This window comes from Lissotriton vulgaris, chromosome 11 (assembly GCF_964263255.1).
Source record: "Lissotriton vulgaris chromosome 11, aLisVul1.2, whole genome shotgun sequence".
Classification (NCBI taxonomy): domain Eukaryota; kingdom Metazoa; phylum Chordata; class Amphibia; order Caudata; family Salamandridae; genus Lissotriton; species Lissotriton vulgaris.
Window position 1 is genome coordinate 1091886108 of NC_141699.1, and position 20297 is coordinate 1091906404.

The window sequence follows — 20297 nt, forward strand, 5'->3', positions numbered from 1 at the left end:
CCCACCCCCAAACCCAACAAATCCTTGGATCATCCATTTTCCTACCAACCCTGGAACGTAAGTTACACAAGCGCTTGACTGGAATAAGTCTCCAACCCTTTCCACATTGCAAAGGGGAAGGACAGGACTTTATGAATGCCGGCAAACAGCCATATTGATAGTGGGTGTACACAAACGTCCTAGAGCAACCATTGCTTGGAGTTCCAATTTCCACCCCTTAGGGGGACTTATAGGTTTGGAGAGCTCTGCACCCGTGCCAGAGATCTACACATAAGGAAATAGGTTTATGCTGCCAAGAATTCTTTTGTAAATGCCTGGCAGGTTAGGAATAAGGTAAACTCTGTCATAAACATAGGTCTATATCCACATTTTTCTTTGCAAATCTGCATTTAATTCCACTGAGGAGCAAGGAGCCTTCAGGAAGAGGAATGTACAGAGGATCACTGTGGAAAGGAAGGGAAGAGAGTAGAAGGTCACGAAAATGTGGTGCTGTAATTTCTAGAAAAGGCTGTTTGATCAGAATTGGACTAGGTTATAACCATACTGATCAGGAAGCAAAGCAGGTAAATGACATAGCTCTAGTTATATGCGGACATGCCCTGTTGAAAATCTCCCAAATTACCCAATGCCGTCCATGGCTGCTCTTCAATGTACTATGTATACTCACTGAGAGTTTTATTTGTGTTCACAAATGTAGTGGCGATGCGCTGGCTTTGTGCGCCAATTGTAGGATTTCCAGTGGTCAGGGTGTCATAGATGCATTCGATTTGGCCACCACAAGCAGCAGACGCTGCAGCATACTTGGAGGCGTTTTGTGTCTTCAGGTCTTCGGTGAACACTGGAGTGAAGGTGCTTCTGCTCTGTGCTGATTTTGACACAGCAGAAGAAAAGAGGCTGGTCCCAGTGACTTGCCCTGTGAAAGGAAGAAAGGGGGAACAAGGTCACATATCTGGTCTTTGGCAGATAGCTACTATACAATTAAACTGTTGAGCTGTGTAGGGTCTAATGGATCATGGAAATTCTAAGAGACTGAAGGTGGGAAAATCAGTGCCCCTAAACCAGATTGAGACAAAAATTAGAAGATTCCTGCATGCCCTGAAACTATTGGATCTAGATACACTTCAGAGAATGAATAGTCAGCAGACATGCCTAATTGACATGTAAGGGATTTCCCAAAATCTTCTGCTACATCTACAACCCCAAGCAATCAGTTTCAAGGCCATGATGTCCTGAATTAGACAAATCAAGGGGTGCGAAGAGCTGAAGCATGCAGGTGTGTAATCAAATGTAGATCATGAACCCTTTTCATCACACATAGCAAAGGCTCATCCCAACTACTGGGATAAGCAATATTGATGTTGAACCTCTAGCGAGCCAGACGCAACCCCAAGGTGCTCAAAGGGGTTGGTATAGGATGACAGAATCTATGGTATCGAGGTAAGAGTTTGGCAGCATTAGAGGCTAATGCAAGTGTGGTAGGGATAGTTTAACAGACAGCATTGGAACATTGCAAGATGAGCATTGTCTAGACACAAGGATATCAAAACTACTGTGGCCCTTTCCTGGTGGCATGCTCAAAATTGTTGCTGGTAGGATGTGGCATATATAAATCTATAAATTCTAAGATGGGATATGGTGCATATATGTATTCCAGCCGAAAAAACAGTCCCACTTGAAATCATGCGGAACCGAGCCCGATTCATTAAAGCTTTATTAAGCTGCTCCTAGACCAGTCCCAGGATCTAAGGAGATTGTTACTGAACGCAGCAGAAAAAGGACCCATTAGACCATCTAGAACTCTGGACCTGATTCAGAGTTTAGCGGACAGGGTCCTCTATTGCCATGGCAACGGCGTACGCTGTCCACAAAACGCTCGGTCTGCCCACACAATTTTGAGTCTGGTGAACCACTAGCTTTATGCTGACAGAGTAAAATTTACTGTCAATTTAAAACTTCCATTGATAGCCCAAGGGAGGGCGAGCCATCAGAATTAAGCCAGCCAACCGTCTACATCTGCCCTATTTAGAATAGGCTTTAGGCTGTGTTTCTTTTTTTTTTTACTTGTAGTCACCAGTAGGAATATCTGGTGGTGAGGGCAGTAAAAAAGAAAGAAAATGGGCAGCCAGATTTCTCATTTTCCTTGACCTTATCTTTGCTGACCTTAATAATACAGTTCCATTCCTTCTCCCGCCAAACGTGTGCTGTAGATGGAAACTTCAAATTTGGTCCATTAAACTTCCCAATACACTGTTTAGGCTTTGCAAGACATTTCTCCTAGTAAACCCAGATGGGATTAAAATATTAATCGTCTATCTCAATTTAGGAAAAGGCTAACATAATGGTTCAACATTACTTCCATGCAGCTTACTAAAAAGGCTCACGTCTATGATTTAAGTAACAAAATTACAATTATGTACAGGTGGATGACAATCTACAACAAGAGTGATATTAGGTGGGAGAACACAATTACCACACAATTGAAGATAGAAGAGTGTCTAATGGGTCAACTTTAATCTGCATGTTTATTTTCCCTTCAGGAACAATTAAAGAATCTTCCACCCATGCCTTTGTGCAGTCTGACATTCAAGTCATTAATAGCCATGACAGAGTCAGCAAAGGGCATGTCCAGGAAGGCAAGGGCCAGTCAGGAGCTCATAGAGAGCTAGGGAGCTTACCACTGAGTTCGGCTAGGAAAGCTTTTTGTGAATTATGTCTTAACCTGTGTAACAACTAAAGCTGACCAATGGAAAATCTGACAATGGCGCCCCTAGGCTACTTCCTGGAGAAACAAGTAGGAGCAGGGCAAAGAACAGGGCAAAACCCTACAAGCCCCACACATTTCTCTGTAACAAGGAAACAATTAAAATGCAAACAGCTATTTTAGCTCAGAGAGTTAATGCCTATCCCCAAGGCAAATGATATGGAAATGTAACACAATCCCAAATATGGATACCATAAAATGATGCATCCTACCGAACAGGAAGGTACCTTGTTCAGTTTAAAAGGTTAGAACATATTGCATATTGCAGTAGCTCCACAGCGCTGAGACACCCCAGGGTATTTGTTGCGCTATAAAAATTACGTAAATAAATAAATTAAAAAGGTAGTGAGTGTCTGGTCGCTGTTGTTTCTGCAGAGGTGTATTGCCTGGTGATTGCTGTTACTGTGGGTCAAGTGGTTGGTGACTGAGCTGATCCCTGGAGGGCGGTACATGCAGAAAAGTGTGTGCTAATTATCTGCAACTCTGACATAGAGAAATGGCATGTGCCCATCATCTTTGGGACTACAAGTGGGCTATTTTGCAGGAACTGCTGTTCATCGAGGTACCTTCCGGGAACAAGTAGACAGCAGGGACTTTGAGATGGATCATCCTTTGCTGTATCTACACTGATCAAGCAAAGTATGGTCATAATCCGCTAGCGTACGATCCTACCTTAACCTGGCTGACAGAGAATCTTTAATGTCTCTAGAGTCATTGTTCCTGGAGGGAGAATCATTGAACCTTTCATATACCCCCCACCCTTCACACCCATCCTGTTTTCTTTAGAAATTAACTATTTAAGAGATGGAGACTAACATGTCATTCCGTAGTTGAAGATTGCCCTTTCGGTGCTGTTGATGGGAATGGTGGCCCCATTCGGATTTGTCAAATCATCATTTTTGTCCAAGTTCCACACACCTGAAAAACAAAATTACATTAGTACCAGTGGGCAGCATCACTGAAACCTTCCATCACCCTCTGAGGTGAATTAATAAGCCTGTCCCACATTACATACAACATGGATCCAAAGACACATGCACACGGGCTGATAATGATGACTATCAGTCTCATATCATCTGTTGAGAGAGCATTCTTTTCTAGGCACCGCAAGCCCTCTCATTCTCCTGCCTTCTATCGGCTCAGGCAAACCCAGGAGTGCATTGTGACATGCACATTGATTTTGAACACTCAAGCTGGTCGAAAGCTCAGATTTTTCATATCCCTTCAGTGAATGATAAAGATCCTCTATTACCCAAGCTGAATGTAAAGCAAAACACAAGGGGCCTCATTTATGAAAAGTGACGCATCGCTGCTTGAAAACAGCGATGCGTCACTTTTCACTGCGCCCTCCTTGCGAGACCAATGATGCGTCATATTTACAGTATGTGGCACCATGGCGCAAGGAGTTACAGATACATCAGTATTTCTGACGTATCTGTATGGCGCAAAAGTGACGCATTGCTGGAGTGTGTCACAAAAGTGACGCAACTCCAGCAATGTGTCCAGTCACATGGGGCAAGCCCCATGTGAAAGGGCCTGCGTCAGTCTTACGCCTGCTGTGAGACAGGCGTAAGAAATTGATGCATTTGTGTCCTAGAAGTGGCGCAGAGAAATCTCATAGGTTTCACTGCGTCACTTCTATGACCCTTCCTTGCGTCAATACGCCCCCCTTGCATACATTATACCTGGCGCAGGTATAATGGGGCAATAGGGGTTTACAAAGTGACGTATCTACCTCGATGCGTCACTTTGTAAATATGGTGCAACAAGGCGCAGTTTTTACGCCACTGGTGCGTCACAAAAAGTGACGCACTGGCGGCGTAAAAGTGACGCACGTCCTCATAAATGAGGCCCAAGCAGAATATGGTTGGCCTTGGAAACCGTTAGTAATCTTTCATTAACCATTACTTGACCTTCGTTAACTAATCATGGTCAATGTAGACTGCTGACTCTGTGTTCTAGCATCTGGCCACAGCTAAATAATACTTCTGCTCGGCGTTCCAGATATTTCTGATCTGTTTCAGAGCACTAACGACTCCTGTTTGAAACGGTGCCTCATTCCATTTGTAGAACTGCAATGGCCCTAAGGACCCAGGATAAAACATTAGTAGGTTGTAGGACAGAGAGCTGCTTTAGCCTGTCCAGTTCCAAAGCAGAACCAGATGTAAAGGAAATCCACAGATATGCCATTGTGTAGAAGCAAAACTGATTGCTGCTTTATGAAACCTTCAGGTATTTCGAAATTTCCTCTTCAGAACTACCTGGAATACTTGTGACTTCTTAGCCAAACATTTGTAAAAGTGTCATGCAAATTGAAGTGTTTGGACCCATTTAAAAACATTTTTGATGCACAACCCACAACATCGCCCTAAGTGAGGGCCAGGTTCTTTTGTTGCACTGCCATAAGGGGTTGGGTCACATTCTGTGACTGCATTGAGCTCCCAGTGTTGCACCAAGAATGTTGTCCACCATCTGAGGTATCCTCCCTTCTGTCTGCCTCCATTACATAATTGTAGCTGGTTTTACTATGGCCAAATCATGATTGGATTTCTGCAATGACATCTACGCATGGCTTCTATAACAATCTTGCTAGTCTTCAAATGGTAAAAAAGCCTGGTTGACTGGGTTACACTTACCTAAGGTTAGAGGGATCATACCTTATGCTAGGTTCATGGGGCACTAAATGACCATGATTCTGGATATGCTCCAAAGAGCTTCCAGCATTACCAGCCCTCAGTGGACCATACCTTTTATGCCATTAAGTCATTGATATATGAAAGTCTTGGATGCAGAACACTTATTGTTCAGAGCTCTATCTTATGGAATAACCAGCCCTTTCAAATAAGACTTGGAAAACCATTGCAGATGTATTGGAGAACACTTAACACTCACCTCTTCTATTTTGCCTTTGAGTAGGCACCTACTTCCTCTGCTGAGAAACTCCACCCTTCGCACCACAGTGCAGTGAGGTGCTTCAATCTGGACCATACCCTGTTGGTGTTTGGCCGGCTCTTTCCTACCCAAAGCATTTTCATCCTATGCACAGCATTATTGAGATTTCCTAAACATTTATGACATAGAAATGATCATTTCTTCTCCACATAGTTTTCCCACCACCTTTGTTAAATCTGATGCACTTTGAAGCTTCTATCACCAGCATGTTATACATGTAGTAATTATAATGCTGATAAAACAGTTCAATCCTTACCCAGCAGGCCGCTCGTTCTGTTGAGGAACTGGGCGGGAAGACTTGAGATTGCGCTCAGGATTCCAAGAGAAGAAGAAACACTTATAGATAACACCCCATCAAATGTCGCTGTGACCGAGTTGTTCCCTTGGGTCAACAGGATTCCATTTCCAATGTAAACGTCAGCACCCATGTCTGCGTAGCAAAGGAGATAATTACAATATCTGTAGCAATACAAGGAGTCAAGACACAGCAACGTGGGCATCAACTGACAAAGCGCTACCAAGACTTAGGTACTTGGCTGAATGGTTCATTTACTTAAAACTTCATCTGGGAGATTGAAAGGCAAGTCTTAAATAAATTATACTAAACTGGAAAAAGCAAACAAACTGGGCTCCCCAATAACATTAGAGGTGGAGGCAAGTATCATGAGGAGCTCCAACACAAGATACCAAACTCAAGGGCACACCTTTGTACTGCTTCTCCGGCATTACAAGAAATGTGGGAGTTTGGACAGCTGAGGATGACCAACTCTGTCTCACTCCCTTATCAGCCAATACACTTCCAAGTAAAGCTGATAACAGGAAGCAGCATGACAATTGGGGAACATCACTTACAACGCATTTTTTACAACGCACTACCATTACATCGCAACCATTACAACGCATACCATTACAACGCATTGCGCTGGGGGGGCGCTCTAGGATAGGGAATATATTTAATTTACTATCCAACACCTTCCCTGCTATCCACGGGGACTGGAGTTGGAATAGTAAATTAAATAATTCACTATCCAGCGCCTAAAAGCATTATGCGTTGTAATGGACTGCGTGGTAAAAACCGCGTTGTAAAGGCATGCGATGTAAAAGCATGCGTTGTAGTGACACCAATCCTGACAATTAGGCTCTAAAGTAAACATAAGAGAGTAAGGAATGATGGCTTATGAAGAAATGCTTACAAGACACTTGAGGGACAGTGGGCAAAGAACAGCCACAAAAGACGATGGGGAAGATTTACAAATATGGCACGCAATGCAGTGCTGCAGGGTACCCTTCCAGTATTAAACCCTATGCTTAGACTAACTTTCAAACTTTTCCAACACGGAATGTGTGCTGTACAGTACGAATATATGACGTTACAATGCAAACATTTACAACGTATACTTTTACAACGCCTTTTTTACATTGCAACTACCTTTACTTCGCATAATTTGCCACGCATGCCTTTACAACACATTTTTTAAAACTACTGAAGGACTGGGTTCTTTTGGACCCAGCGGTGCCAGGGCACAACACCTGAAACCTTCGTGGGTAACCTGCTCCGGCGTACAAGTCACAGAGACACGGGACACTTCCTTCGGCGTCAAAGATTCAAGGTTTATTTGCTGCAGGGAACACAGAAGTCACAGGAAGTACATCGAGTGTAGTTCGGGGAGACTGCTTCAAATTGGTTCTGTGGATCGCTCCTTTTATACAGTTTTTACCCATAGGATAACATTGAACACAAAAGTTTACAACCCGGTTCCCACATTTAGCTCCCAGAGGGGTCGCTTTGGTCACTTTGAAACACACAAGGTCCGGAACATAAGTGCGGAAACATTTGGCGGTTCCCAACTGTAAAAACCCATCTTCCCACCATTAGCAAATTCCAATCAGCAGTAAAGTAGATCGAAATAGGAACGAAGACAGGTGCAGAGGAAGACGGAGACAGTGGGGAGATCGGAAAGGGTGTAAAAGGGGAGGTATCGAGAAACACGAGATACAGGCATCAAAGGGACGTGCCTAATGAGATGCACGGCTTGAGACAATAAGTCCGTGCGGCAAGATGAGCCTCGAGCGGCGCCATCTGCCTTACAGCAGCAACCCCCTCGTCATAAAGACACTTACAAAGATCATGTGTCTTCCGCAAATATCTTGGGAGTCCCAGGGTCGCGAAGCGGACAGCGTCCGTTCGCTGGCTACTTGAGGGCAAGAGACAAAATGGATGCCGTATCTAAGATGGAACCCGTGGGTACAGATGAAAAGCCCACATAACAAACGAACGGTTTAAGTTAGCACAGCGAAACTGCGCACACTTACTAAACTCGTCATTTGCGGTTCATAGATACCAGACTCGACCATATTCGTGCGAGTCGAAAACACCACTTACAATTGTCACGGAACCTCAGACGCTCCTTTTGCCCTCATGTAGGCAAGCACTAGTCGGAATCATATTCGATATTCATCAGACCATCAAGATGTTGTTGTAGCATAGCTCTGTCCAATCGAGTCCCCTTGGTAACAGATGGTTGTCTCATACACGTTGTAGCACAGAGGCCACATAAGGCAGGACCACACTGCACACAAAGGCAACACGTGAACAGGAACACTATCACAACCCCGATGATCATCAGAATCTTCCAACCCCAAGTCGATATCAGGCCCCAAAACCATCCAAGTAGTGTCCAATCCCCTACATCCACGTGTATGGATTCGGAGATCTTATGCAACTTCGAGATGGCTTGATAGACAGTAGGAGCATTATCTGGAATGAAAATGCAACAGCTCGAATGGATCACTTTACATACCCCACCGCGATCTGCTAAGACGACATCTAAAACCATACGGTTTTGTAACGTCATAAGTCTCTCCACCTGAAGTTCTGTGGTGATATTACCAAGGGCACTGGCAGTAATATTAGCTGTCGATTCTACCACTCGAGTCAACTGTCTCAGGTTCCTACTATTAACCATAGGTCCCCAAAACGGGAGGAAACCCTTGAAAAAGTCTCCTGCCTCTTGACCGGCAGTATCCTCTTCGCTAATTACGCCTCGTACAACTCTAGTCTTATGATAATCGGCATCTACAGTGAACGTCGGAGGCAACAAATTTGCAATAAAACATGAGCCCATGAAGTCTGCGGGCAACCATGTATATGCACGATCATGACAGATGAAGTATGTACCCTTGGCAGCCAGAAACACAGGGGACGAGAATATTGGCAGAACGTAACTTTCAGTGCAAGCACTTGCTCCAAGTGGGGCGTGCGAACCACGACCCACAAGACAAAGATTACCAGTGTGGGGTACGACCCATATTGGAGGCGAGCTTTTAAGCTGCTTTTCATTAGTGAACATACTATATTCCCCTCTACTTAGGACCCTATAGGCTTGTACCTCCTCTTTAGGGATAAGAAAAGGATCATGGATCTCATCTTCCATATCCTCTATTGCCATTGATAGCAGCCTCTGATACGAAGTAGGACCAGAGTTGGGGGAACGTTGTTCTTGAGTGGGGTGGAAACCCAGTGTGCTTCGAAACATTGTTTGGAATGCTCGAGCTGACCCTTGGGAACTATACGGTAACACCAGATATGGAATTCCCTTACCCGCAGTATGTGGCATCAACCCACACACCCAACAATTAGTAGCGTTAACCACTAACTGATGCTGATGGAGGAGCTGAATAAAGGAATTGTTACGGAATTCTACACGTCTAGCCTGCTCGTGTTCCGGTAACATATGAAAGGAATGGGGAGAAGCAGTGGTGGTAAGATTAGGGTAAGGAGTAGGAGTAGGGGTAGCAGGTAAGAAGTAAGACATAGTGTAATACACCCCACCCGCCAATAATGCAGATGCAGTCAGAAACAACACAAACAACTGAAGTATAAAACATTTGGTACGACTGAGTTGCTGCAGCTTGAATCTGTATGCCTGAGCTCCTTCCAAATCATTCAGCTTCGAAAATGCCATTCCCTACGACCGTCCGCAACGTTTCTTGACGCACTCCGTTCTGTGCAGCAATAGTCAATCCCCAGGAGTTCCTAGGAACCGACGGCCTTTAACCTAGCGTCAAGACCTACTGTCCAGAAGGAAGTACGCGCGCGGCCCTACGGCCTTCAATACACAATATGTATATATATATGCACAATTTTTCTCAGCTGTGGAAGTAAAAAGATACAAGGAAGGAAGCTTGATATATGTACAAAAAATTTCAATGATACGAATGTTCAAAGTTGATCATGGGAAACGAGGATATTGCAGTTATCAATTTCAGCAAAGCAAAAATATTTTATTTGTCCTTAGTGTGAGATCGCAAAGAATATCGATGTTTCCCGGGACGTGTCTGCTCGTCGAACAAAGGATCCGTTGAAGAGACAGCGTCCTGCTGATCAGTTGATTGTTCTGGTCTTGAGTCTTTTGCTGACAAGTGTTCAACAGTGGCTTTCTGCTGTGCTGAGGGTTCTCCAACAAGCTGTGCGTCGCTGAAAGGCACAAACGCCGGCAATGTTTCTGTTTCTGTTGACGCAATGCCTTTCCTCACCCACGGGTCTGCCGGCAAAGGAATAGGGACTCGCTTACAATGGGTAGCATGTACCCAATTTTTCCGCCCCTCAAGACGAACGGCAGTCCTCGTGGCCAGGAGCACCTGGTAAGGTCCAACAAATCGGGGGTCCAGATTGTTCTTGCGTGAGAAGTTACGGGTAACCACCCAATCCCCAGGCTGGAGCTGGTGGCCTGGACCCTCCGTCTGCGTCGGCAAGGCGTCGTAAACCTGTTGGTGAATTAACCTCAGTTTAGCAGTCAAGTCATGTAAGTAGTCAATCAACATCGGATACTCAAGATCAGAGAATAATCCTGGCCTAGGAACCCCCCACACATTCGCAGGACGGCCGAACACTATTTCATAGGGACTAAGCCCTATTCGGGAGTGTACAGTCGCCCTAGTTGACAGTAATGCTAGAGGCAAAGCGTCAGGCCACGAAAGTCCAGTCGTAGCCTGAATCTTCGCTAGCTTTAGTTTAAGGGTGCCATTGTACCCCTCAACTAATCCAGCTGACTGAGGATGATTGGCGCTGTGGAATTTCTGATTAATTCCAAGGCCTTTACACACACTCTTCATCACACTTCCAACAAACTCACTTCCGTTATCTGACCACACGACTCTAGGCATTCCATACCGAGGAAAGTATTCCTTCAGTAGGATTTTCGCAGTAGACAAAGCAGTATTATCTTTGAGGGGATAGGCCTCAATCCATCGGGAGAATGCGCAAACCACAACCAGAACGTATTTCAGGTTATTGCATCGCTCCATATGGATGAAGTCCAATTGGATCACCTCAAAGGGATACGAAGGAGGAGCAAAACTGCCAGGGGGAGTTGGGGTTCCTTTGCCAGGATTGTACATTATACACACCATACAATTCTTCACCAGACGTTCAGCACATTTCGTAATGCCATCATTCTTCCACACAGCAGCCAACAACTTGCAAATACCTTTCGCGCTAATATGTGCTAACCCGTGTGCCATTGTCACAACGGCCAGCACATACGCATCAGGCAACATCCATCTTTTCTGATCTGACAAATCAATCCAGCAACCATTCACATCCAACTTTCCCGTACTTTCTTTCCACTTCGTCTTTTCAGTATCAGTGGCCTCATTCTGTATTGCTTTCACACTCTCTATAGTATCCTCACACATACTCGATTCTGTAGGCCACCTAACCGAACTCGTCACATACATTCGAGTGCTAAGGTTCCGGGCAGTCTCCTTAGCAATCTCATCTGCAAACGCATTACCACGACCCGCATCATCCGTCACTTTACGATGCGCACTACACTTAACAATCGCAACTTGTGCAGGTAAAGTCAATGCATCCAAAAGATCGTTCACAAGCTGGCCATGCTGGATTTTCGTGCCATGCGACGTCAAGAAACCACGCTCTCGCCACAATCGTCCAAAACTATGCGCTACACCGAAAGCGTACTGGCTATCGGTGTACACATTCACACGTTTCCCTTTTGATAACACACATGCTCTAGTGAGAGCAATCAGCTCTGCAGCTTGGGCAGAATTCTGATTCAATCTCGCAGTCTCAACAACAGTATTCAACGTTACAACAGCATAAGCAGTAGTCACATCGCCATTCGGCAACTTAAAACATGACCCATCCACATACAGAGTGCCATCCGGGTCTTCCAATGGGGTGTTTTTAAGGTCCACTCGACCTTTTGTTTCCTCTTCTGTCCGCAAGTAACAGTCATGTTCTGCTACTTCATCTGACTCTGCACTAATTGGTAACAAAGTTGCCGGATTTAGGACATTACAACGCTTTATCTGAATGTGGCTTGCCAAGAGCGTCAATTCGTACCCAGACAACCTCGCACTCGTCAAGTGCTGAGTTTTCGTACGATTCAACAGAGTATCAACTGCATGCGGAACCATCACCGTAAGCATATTATCCATGACCAATCCTGCTGATTGTCGGATGGAGACCGCAGCTGCCGCAGTTGCTCTCAAACAACTCGGCAATGCTCTAGCTACTGGGTCTAAGGTCGAGGAAAAATATGCACATGGACGTTGCTTACCACCAAAAGGTTGCGTTAAGACACTCAAAGCACAACCTTCCCTCTCGTGAACATATAACGTGAACGGCTTACTGTAATCAGGGGTACCTAACACAGGAGCCGAACACAATGAATCACGTAATTCAGAAAAACTTTTCTGACATTCTTCCGTCCATGGTAAAGGAGTTGAAACATCCTTGCACGTAAGAGCCACCAATGGTTTCGCTAGCAATGAAAAATTAGGAATCCACTGCCTGCAGTACGACGTGATACCTAGAAAGGCACGCACATCTCTCTGGGTTTGTGGCACAGCCATTCGCGCAATCGCTGCAATTCTCTCTGGGGTCAATCTCCTTCCCTCCTTTGACAATAAGTGACCTAGATAGGTTACTTCTTGACAACAATATTGGAGTTTAGAAGGTGACACCTTGTGATTTAACTCACAGAGATGTTGCAGCAACGATACCGTAGCAATTTTGCAAATGTCCTGAGTATCAGCAGCCACCAATAAGTCGTCGACGTATTGGATTAAAGCCGCACCAACCGGCAACCTAAACGCATCCAGTTGACCCTTCAAGGCTTGACTGTAAATCGATGGACTTTCACAGTAGCCCTGAGGAGCGCGTTTGAACCGGAAGCTACGTCCACCGAGAGAGAAACCGAAAAGGTCCCTGCTCTCTTCGGCGATCGGGATGCTGAAAAACGCATTTTTCAAATCAATCACCGAGAACCACGAAGCAGTAGCTGGAATCAGAGTCAGTAGCGCCGTGATGTCAGGCACAACAGGGAATTGAGGAACCACAATTTTATTTACCTCCCGTAAATCGATAACAAAACGATAAACAGGCGGTTTGGTAGGATCAGTACGTTTAAGAATGGGCAGTACAGGGCTGTTGCACACGTTTCCCCGAGTCTCCTCAATAACATCTTTCTCGATCAAATCATAGATGATCGCTAACAAAGCTCGTTCACCATCAAGGGAGATACGGTATTGGGGAATACGTGGCAATCGCACATTCGATTTCAACTGAACAACATAAGGGGAGATATCAAGTAGGCCCACGTCATTCGGACCCGTCGCCCACAAAGACGCAGGAAGAGAATTCAATTCCAGTGGAAGCTTATCGAGAGACAAATACATGGGAGAGACTACTCTCTCTCCTAACGTAAGCTTTACACCCGCAGGAGAACAATACAAAGTTGCATACAAACGTTTAAGCAAATCCAGACCCAAAAGATTCTCACCACAACCAGTGGTCAAAATCAACGGAGCTTCGAGCTCACGAGGCCCAATTTTAAGGGGCAAAGGGCGTGAAACTGGATTGCTAACGGGGGCGCCAGAGAATCCAACGGAAACATTTGTTAAGCCAGACAAAGGTGCGCCAGGGAGTTTCGAATGCATGATAGAACTTTTCGCTGCACCAGTGTCCAACAGAAAAGGCTCAACGACGCCCGATGTAGCAACTGCGACGTAAGGCCCTCTCTGATCAACCGGAACTGATACCACTCCCTCTCCTTGTCTTTGGCTGTCCTAGTAATTACTGTCGTCAGTTCCCTGATCGACGTAATAATCGTCTACATTATACTGCGCAGATCGTCCTTGCGACGATCCACGTTGATCGAAACAGTTATTAGAATTTGATGAATGGTCAGAACGGTCATTCTGAGCACCACGACCTCTACCACGTGATGCGTGCTGTGAACCACCACGGCCCCCTTTAGATGAATTACCGCTATTACGTCCATTTAAAGCAGGACAATCAAATTTAATGTGTCCCTCCTGTCTACAATAAGCACATTGATTGTACCCTAACGAAGATCTTTGGAAAGAGGAATCATTACGCGGCTGCGATCGATTCGATTGCGTCTGCGATCTATTCTGTTGAGGCGCATTCTGATTAGAACGCGGCGGATACGCTTGTTGTAACAACACTTTAGTTTTGAGCTCTTTCGTCTTTTTATCAGCACGGTCATTCTCCTCTTTCTCTCTATTCTCGTAATATTGTGCCGTAGCCAATATCTGAGCTGAAGTAGAAACGGCCCATGCACTTTCTGAATTCCTTAATTTATTGCTCAAATCGGGCAGTAAGTTCGACACAAATTTATCCACAAACAACCGTTGTCCACCCTCAGTACCCATATCCTGTCCACTATGATCAATGAATGCTTCCTCAAACCTCGTAAAGAAGTCTGATACACTCTCATCTTTCTTCTGCTTACAGGCTGACAACTTGTCCCAATTGACCCTCATAGCTGGCATAAGTGTTTTCATTAATGTTATTATTCGCCCAGGAAGAGCAGTAATCAATTGATCGGGTTTAGTAGCAGCCACTTGTCCAGCGTCTGCCGCTGTAATGGCAGCCCAATCACCACCTAATTCATTTGCGTGATCTTGGTGACGAATCTTGGCCCATACCGGTTGCGGTACGACATTGCCAAACAACATGTCGATATCGGCAAGATTCATTACCGTAGCGTCTACGAGCTGCGATAATTCCTTGTAATACCCAGTAGGATTTTTACGAGGATCGGGCAAAGATTGTTTCACCTGAAGCACTTCCGATCGTTTCCATGGGAGGTGTATCCACACTCTCTCAAAATGTGCCGCTACTGGCTGGGCAGCATTAGTATTATCAGCTGGTATCCAAACCGGCGGAACTTCACGCATAGGATATTGGCCAGACTCGTCTTGTTGCTCAATATCCTCAACGAACAATGCATGAGGAATAGGAGCGGGACGAAGAGATAGTAACCGCTCAATAGCACGTCGGACATTAGTATCTACTATCAGTCCAGTGGCGAACTGAAGTCGAAGTTCAGACAGGGCGGTCAGCACCTCGTCAGGCGCATTGGCCGCTATCTGATCATGAAGGAACTTGCACATTTCATCAAACACATATCTCTGAGTTGGTATGTTGAATTGATTAAACGTTTCGAGGACAACACGGGGTGGATTTCTAAGAGGGTTTACCATCCAACCCATCGCCATGTTATATAGCGCAACACGTTCTCTATTACCAGGAAGCTGGCTACGTCTCTGAGGTCCATCAGAACCAGCAGACCCAAAAACAGGTCCGAGCGACTGAAAGAAGTTTGTCGCAAGGGGAGAGTTACGATTACGAGTAGAGGGAGAAGAGTAAGACACAGGACTAACAAGAGAAGGAGTAGAAACAGTAGCAACAACAGGGGTTAACAACACAGGAGCAGTAGCGGGAGCAGGAGTATGTGGAAGCGGAGGAGCAGTAGGAATAGAAATAGACAAAGGAGCAGGAATAGTTGGAAGAGCGGGTGCAGGTTGAGGAACTGGTGGAGGAACAATAGGTGGAAGAACAGGTACGGCAGGGACCACAGGAGCTGCGGTACCCTGTACGTACGGAGGTGGCGACTTCATAAGATAGGACATTAAAGGATCCTCAACTGCCTCTTCCTTCTTATCCGACTCCGTAGGCAAAGCAGGATAGCATTTATCTATGGACATACGCTGTAGCCTCTCAAACACTTCCTTATCCTTATCCTCCTTATCACGCTGAAACTGCTCAGCTTTCTTCACTATGGTAGCAACATTATCTCGCTGACTACGTTTATTCTGTCTGATTTCTTTCTGTCGGGCTTCTTTGCGCCACAACCGAAAGGCATCAAACATGGCCGGCCTAGATTTACGTTCGAACAACTTTATTTCCAAATTATCTAAGATCGACGCTTCGAAGCTACCGTGAGGTGGCCAACGAAGATCGCCGTCTTTCTTTGTATATTTTATCCAATAATCGTTAAAAGCAATCGGGCCTAGCCCATGTTTGCTATATAAGTCATAAGTAGGAGTTCCAACCGGAGGTATCGGACACGAGTCCTCCAGCAGGGAACCCGCACCACAAGGTCTAAAACAACTGAACAAAGTACTGCGACCAGGCATCTTGCACACTAGCCGAGTTTCACAAACTTCAAGGGTTACGGGATTTATCAAGTCCCAGCAAGAACAAAACCCTCGGTTTTTGGCGGCTGCAGTCGTCAAACAACACAACAACAAAGTACGCTAGCAAAGTGTCACCGACAAAAACACTCACACAGCGTGTACAACAAAGACACTCGCTAAAGTGTCAACAACCAAGAACTCTGGGAGCGACCCACAAATACTTAACTCAAAGATCGATGGCGTCCTCAGGAAGGCCCGTCACTCGTCTCGCTATACCAAGGTCTACGCCAAGCGCCAAAACAGGTCTACAGTCAGGGCAGCAGTCCGTCGCAGCCGTCAGGAGGCGGGAATCTTCGCGGGAAAAGTCTTCGGGCCACTTATTTCGACAACAGGATCGATGAAGCGGGGTGCACCTTCCCTCGGAGATTTCACACGAAGTTCCTCACGATCGTCGGGCTTGGACCGGTACCACTGATGCAGCCCCACGTTGGGCGCCAACTGAAGGACTGGGTTCTTTTGGACCCAGCGGTGCCAGGGCACAACACCTGAAACCTTCGTGGGTAACCTGCTCCGGCGTACAAGTCACAGAGACACGGGACACTTCCTTCGGCGTCAAAGATTCAAGGTTTATTTGCTGCAGGGAACACAGAAGTCACAGGAAGTACATCGAGTGTAGTTCGGGGAGACTGCTTCAAATTGGTTCTGTGGATCGCTCCTTTTATACAGTTTTTACCCATAGGATAACATTGAACACAAAAGTTTACAACCCGGTTCCCACATTTAGCTCCCAGAGGGGTCGCTTTGGTCACTTTGAAACACACAAGGTCCGGAACATAAGTGCGGAAACATTTGGCGGTTCCCAACTGTAAAAACCCATCTTCCCACCATTAGCAAATTCCAATCAGCAGTAAAGTAGATCGAAATAGGAACGAAGACAGGTGCAGAGGAAGACGGAGACAGTGGGGAGATCGGAAAGGGTGTAAAAGGGGAGGTATCGAGAAACACGAGATACAGGCATCAAAGGGACGTGCCTAATGAGATGCACGGCTTGAGACAATAAGTCTGTGCGGCAAGATGAGCCTCGAGCGGCACCATCTGCCTTACAGCAGCAACCCCCTCGTCATAAAGACACTTACAAAGATCATGTGTCTTCCGCAAATATCTTGGGAGTCCCAGGGTCGCGAAGCGGACAGCGTCCGTTCGCTGGCTACTTGAGGGCAAGAGACAAAATGGATGCCGTATCTAAGATGGAACCCGTGGGTACAGATGAAAAGCCCACATAACAAACGAACGGTTTAAGTTAGCACAGCGAAACTGCGCACACTTACTAAACTCGTCATTTGCGGTTCATAGATACCAGACTCGACCATATTCGTGCGAGTCGAAAACACCACTTACAATTGTCACGGAACCTCACTACCATTACAATGCATTCCATTACAACGCATACCATTACAACGCATACCATTACAATGCATAATACCTTTAGGGAAATAGTAGGGTAAGTGTTGGATAGTGTAGGGGTCAAAATTACTTCCAACTCCAGTGAGTGCAACAGTTGAGAAAGTGTTGGATAGCGTAGGGGTAAAAATTACTGTTCCCATCTACCCCAAAACCCATACCCACCCGAAAACTATAAAATCTTCATTACTTACCTTATAATGCGTTGTAATGGCATGCCTTGCAATGGTAAGCTTTCTAATGGCATGCATTGTAGTGGCATGCATTTTAGTGGCATGTGATGTAAAGGCAGTTGCGTTGTAACAGTTGCGTCGTAAAGGCAGTGTGATGTAATGACTGTATTGTAATGGAGATTTTCTATACAGTACAGCAAACATGTAATATTGGAAAAGTTAGAAGAAATATAAACGTTGCTCCTTTTACCACTTCTCTTGAGGAGGGGTTATTTTGTGGTGCAAAGACCGTTCCAGCATTCTTACTAGATATGGTTTTGCAACAAACTCCATAGGTGGATCTATTTACCACCCAAGGAACAACCCCTCACTCATCGTAACGCAAAGTACCGCGTAGCTCTATTTGAGTTACTTTTTGATAACTTTCCAATGCAAAACAAGTTTTGTACCTGAAGGAAAATGGCTGATCAAGACTTCATGCCAATTTGCATTACTTTTTGTGACTATACACCAACACTGCCTCAACTGCTTTCCCACCTGCCCCTTCATTTGGTGAGAGAACAGTTAGATTACAGGAGAGGCTACGATGCAGTCATTGCTGTGAGTCTTGGCTTCAGGAGTATCATCAGTGCATGTCCTCAATGGATGTTACGCATTTACTAGAGCCTTTGTAAAGGTGGATTTTGGATACCATTTGGCGACAAGAATATACTGCTTCCGTCTTTCTTCGATTGAACGTCATTCCAAATACGTGTATCTACCTTTGTGGCAACGATAAAAACCTTTGAAACTTGTCAAATAATTCATCCTACAGTTTACCTACATGAACCTTCTGTTAACTACACACTCTCCAACACATTAATATCTATGGTATTGGCTTAAAGCAGTACATATTATATTGTGTAATACAATGCCACACTTGTTTGGTGTTTTGAGAGTGAGCCTTAAAGTACTATTGAGCATGTAATGAGTGTCTATTGATTATCTATTAGATATACAACTTTGGCAATGGTCTATTAAAGATTCATATACTACTATTGTTCATCCAGTATACTATTGACTATCTTTTAAGTGTCTTAGGGGGTATCCATTGACTATTTGTTGGTTATCTATTACGTAACTATTGCGTAGCAATCCATTAGATATACATTAGCGTTCTATAAGGTATATATCTAATGGGCCTCTATTGACCATCTTTATTGCGTCTACTAGATATTTCTTTTTTATGTATTTGCTTTTCTGTACACAAATATAAAAAGTTAATGGATAGGTATTAGGTAAATATCCATTGTGGGTCTATTGGGTATCTATTAGGTGTCTGCTACATAACTATTGGGTATTTATGTTTATCTTTTGGGTATCAATTGCATATTTATTGTAACGTATATCATCTTTATTCGGTTTCAGATATTAAAACCAAAAAGCACAAAAGACAAACAATAAAAACAATCCTATCAGTGGCATACCAGGACACAATGACTTAAATAAGCAAACACACAAATGCGAGGCCACAGGTGAATTACATACAATACCAGCATATTTTTGAGCTTTTAGGTATATATTAAATAAGTATTGGTACTTATTAGGTATTTTTCAGATACATATGTGGTTATTTATAGATATCCATTGGGCATCTATTGACCATAAATTGGCTACCTATCTGCAGAATCAAAGCCTAGCATTTATGTAGCTCACTCAGTAAACCTAACCTTTCCCCAAATAAGTATTGTTCCGTTTGCACCACAATCACGCATGGCTTTTGATCCAGCCCAATTTAAGCACACAGGGGAATAGAGGCCAGAACAGTCAAGTAGTGGGTGAGCCAATCCTAGAAGCAGTTGTTTGAGAGGAATGAGGTACTTTACCACTAGAATAGAAAAAGTTCACAGGTTGATTGTTTAGTGTAACTTGTAGCGTGTCATTCAGAAGAAACCACTCCACCTGCAAATAAATAAACAGCATAAACAATCAAATCCTCTGCACGTGCTATTCCAATTCAAAATAGTACATTGCACAAATGAATGGTGTACAGCAAGGATGCAGAATCTGCCACCAATTGTTTTGTGAGTTTAGGGAGGTAAAAAAATGAACCCTTGGCAGTGTACATGACAAGAATCAATGCTTCCTAAGTAGCTCAAATTTGGTAGGTTCCTTAGTAAACAGTGACTAATTTGAGTTGGTATTTGCCAGGACTCAGCCCTGAAATCATTTGAGCATACCTGAACTTAATTAGGGTGCTTGCATTTGTGATTGCACCGATTGTGCAGTGGCAAGAAAGTTGTACATTGTGCATGAGAGGGTGTCTGCTGCTGAGTGGCATTTCTGATTGTGAGAGGCGAACACACAGTTTTAATTCAGGTAGAACAGAGCTACCATGCCCAATTGGCAGTGGCACCAATAGAACACAAGGCATCACCAACCCCACACCAAACCCAAAGCAGTCAGAGGCACTAGCCCACTGCAATGACTGAGTTTGC

The 20297-nt window shown here is 44.7% G+C and overlaps 1 protein-coding gene across 1 annotated transcript in view; it reads right to left on the reverse strand.

Annotated features, from left to right (window-relative positions):
• LOC147684202 (uncharacterized) overlaps window positions 1-20297 on the reverse strand; it is a gene marked incomplete at its 5' end in the record, with an annotated part of 198799 nt that overhangs the window by 137993 nt on the left and 40509 nt on the right. The window contains 4 exons of the mRNA XM_086942612.1: window positions 668-913; window positions 3578-3679; window positions 5970-6143; window positions 19686-19761. Of these exons, the coding sequence (XP_086798738.1) occupies window positions 668-913; window positions 3578-3679; window positions 5970-6143; window positions 19686-19761 (598 nt within the window). The remainder of the gene's footprint in view (window positions 1-667; window positions 914-3577; window positions 3680-5969; window positions 6144-19685; window positions 19762-20297) is intronic.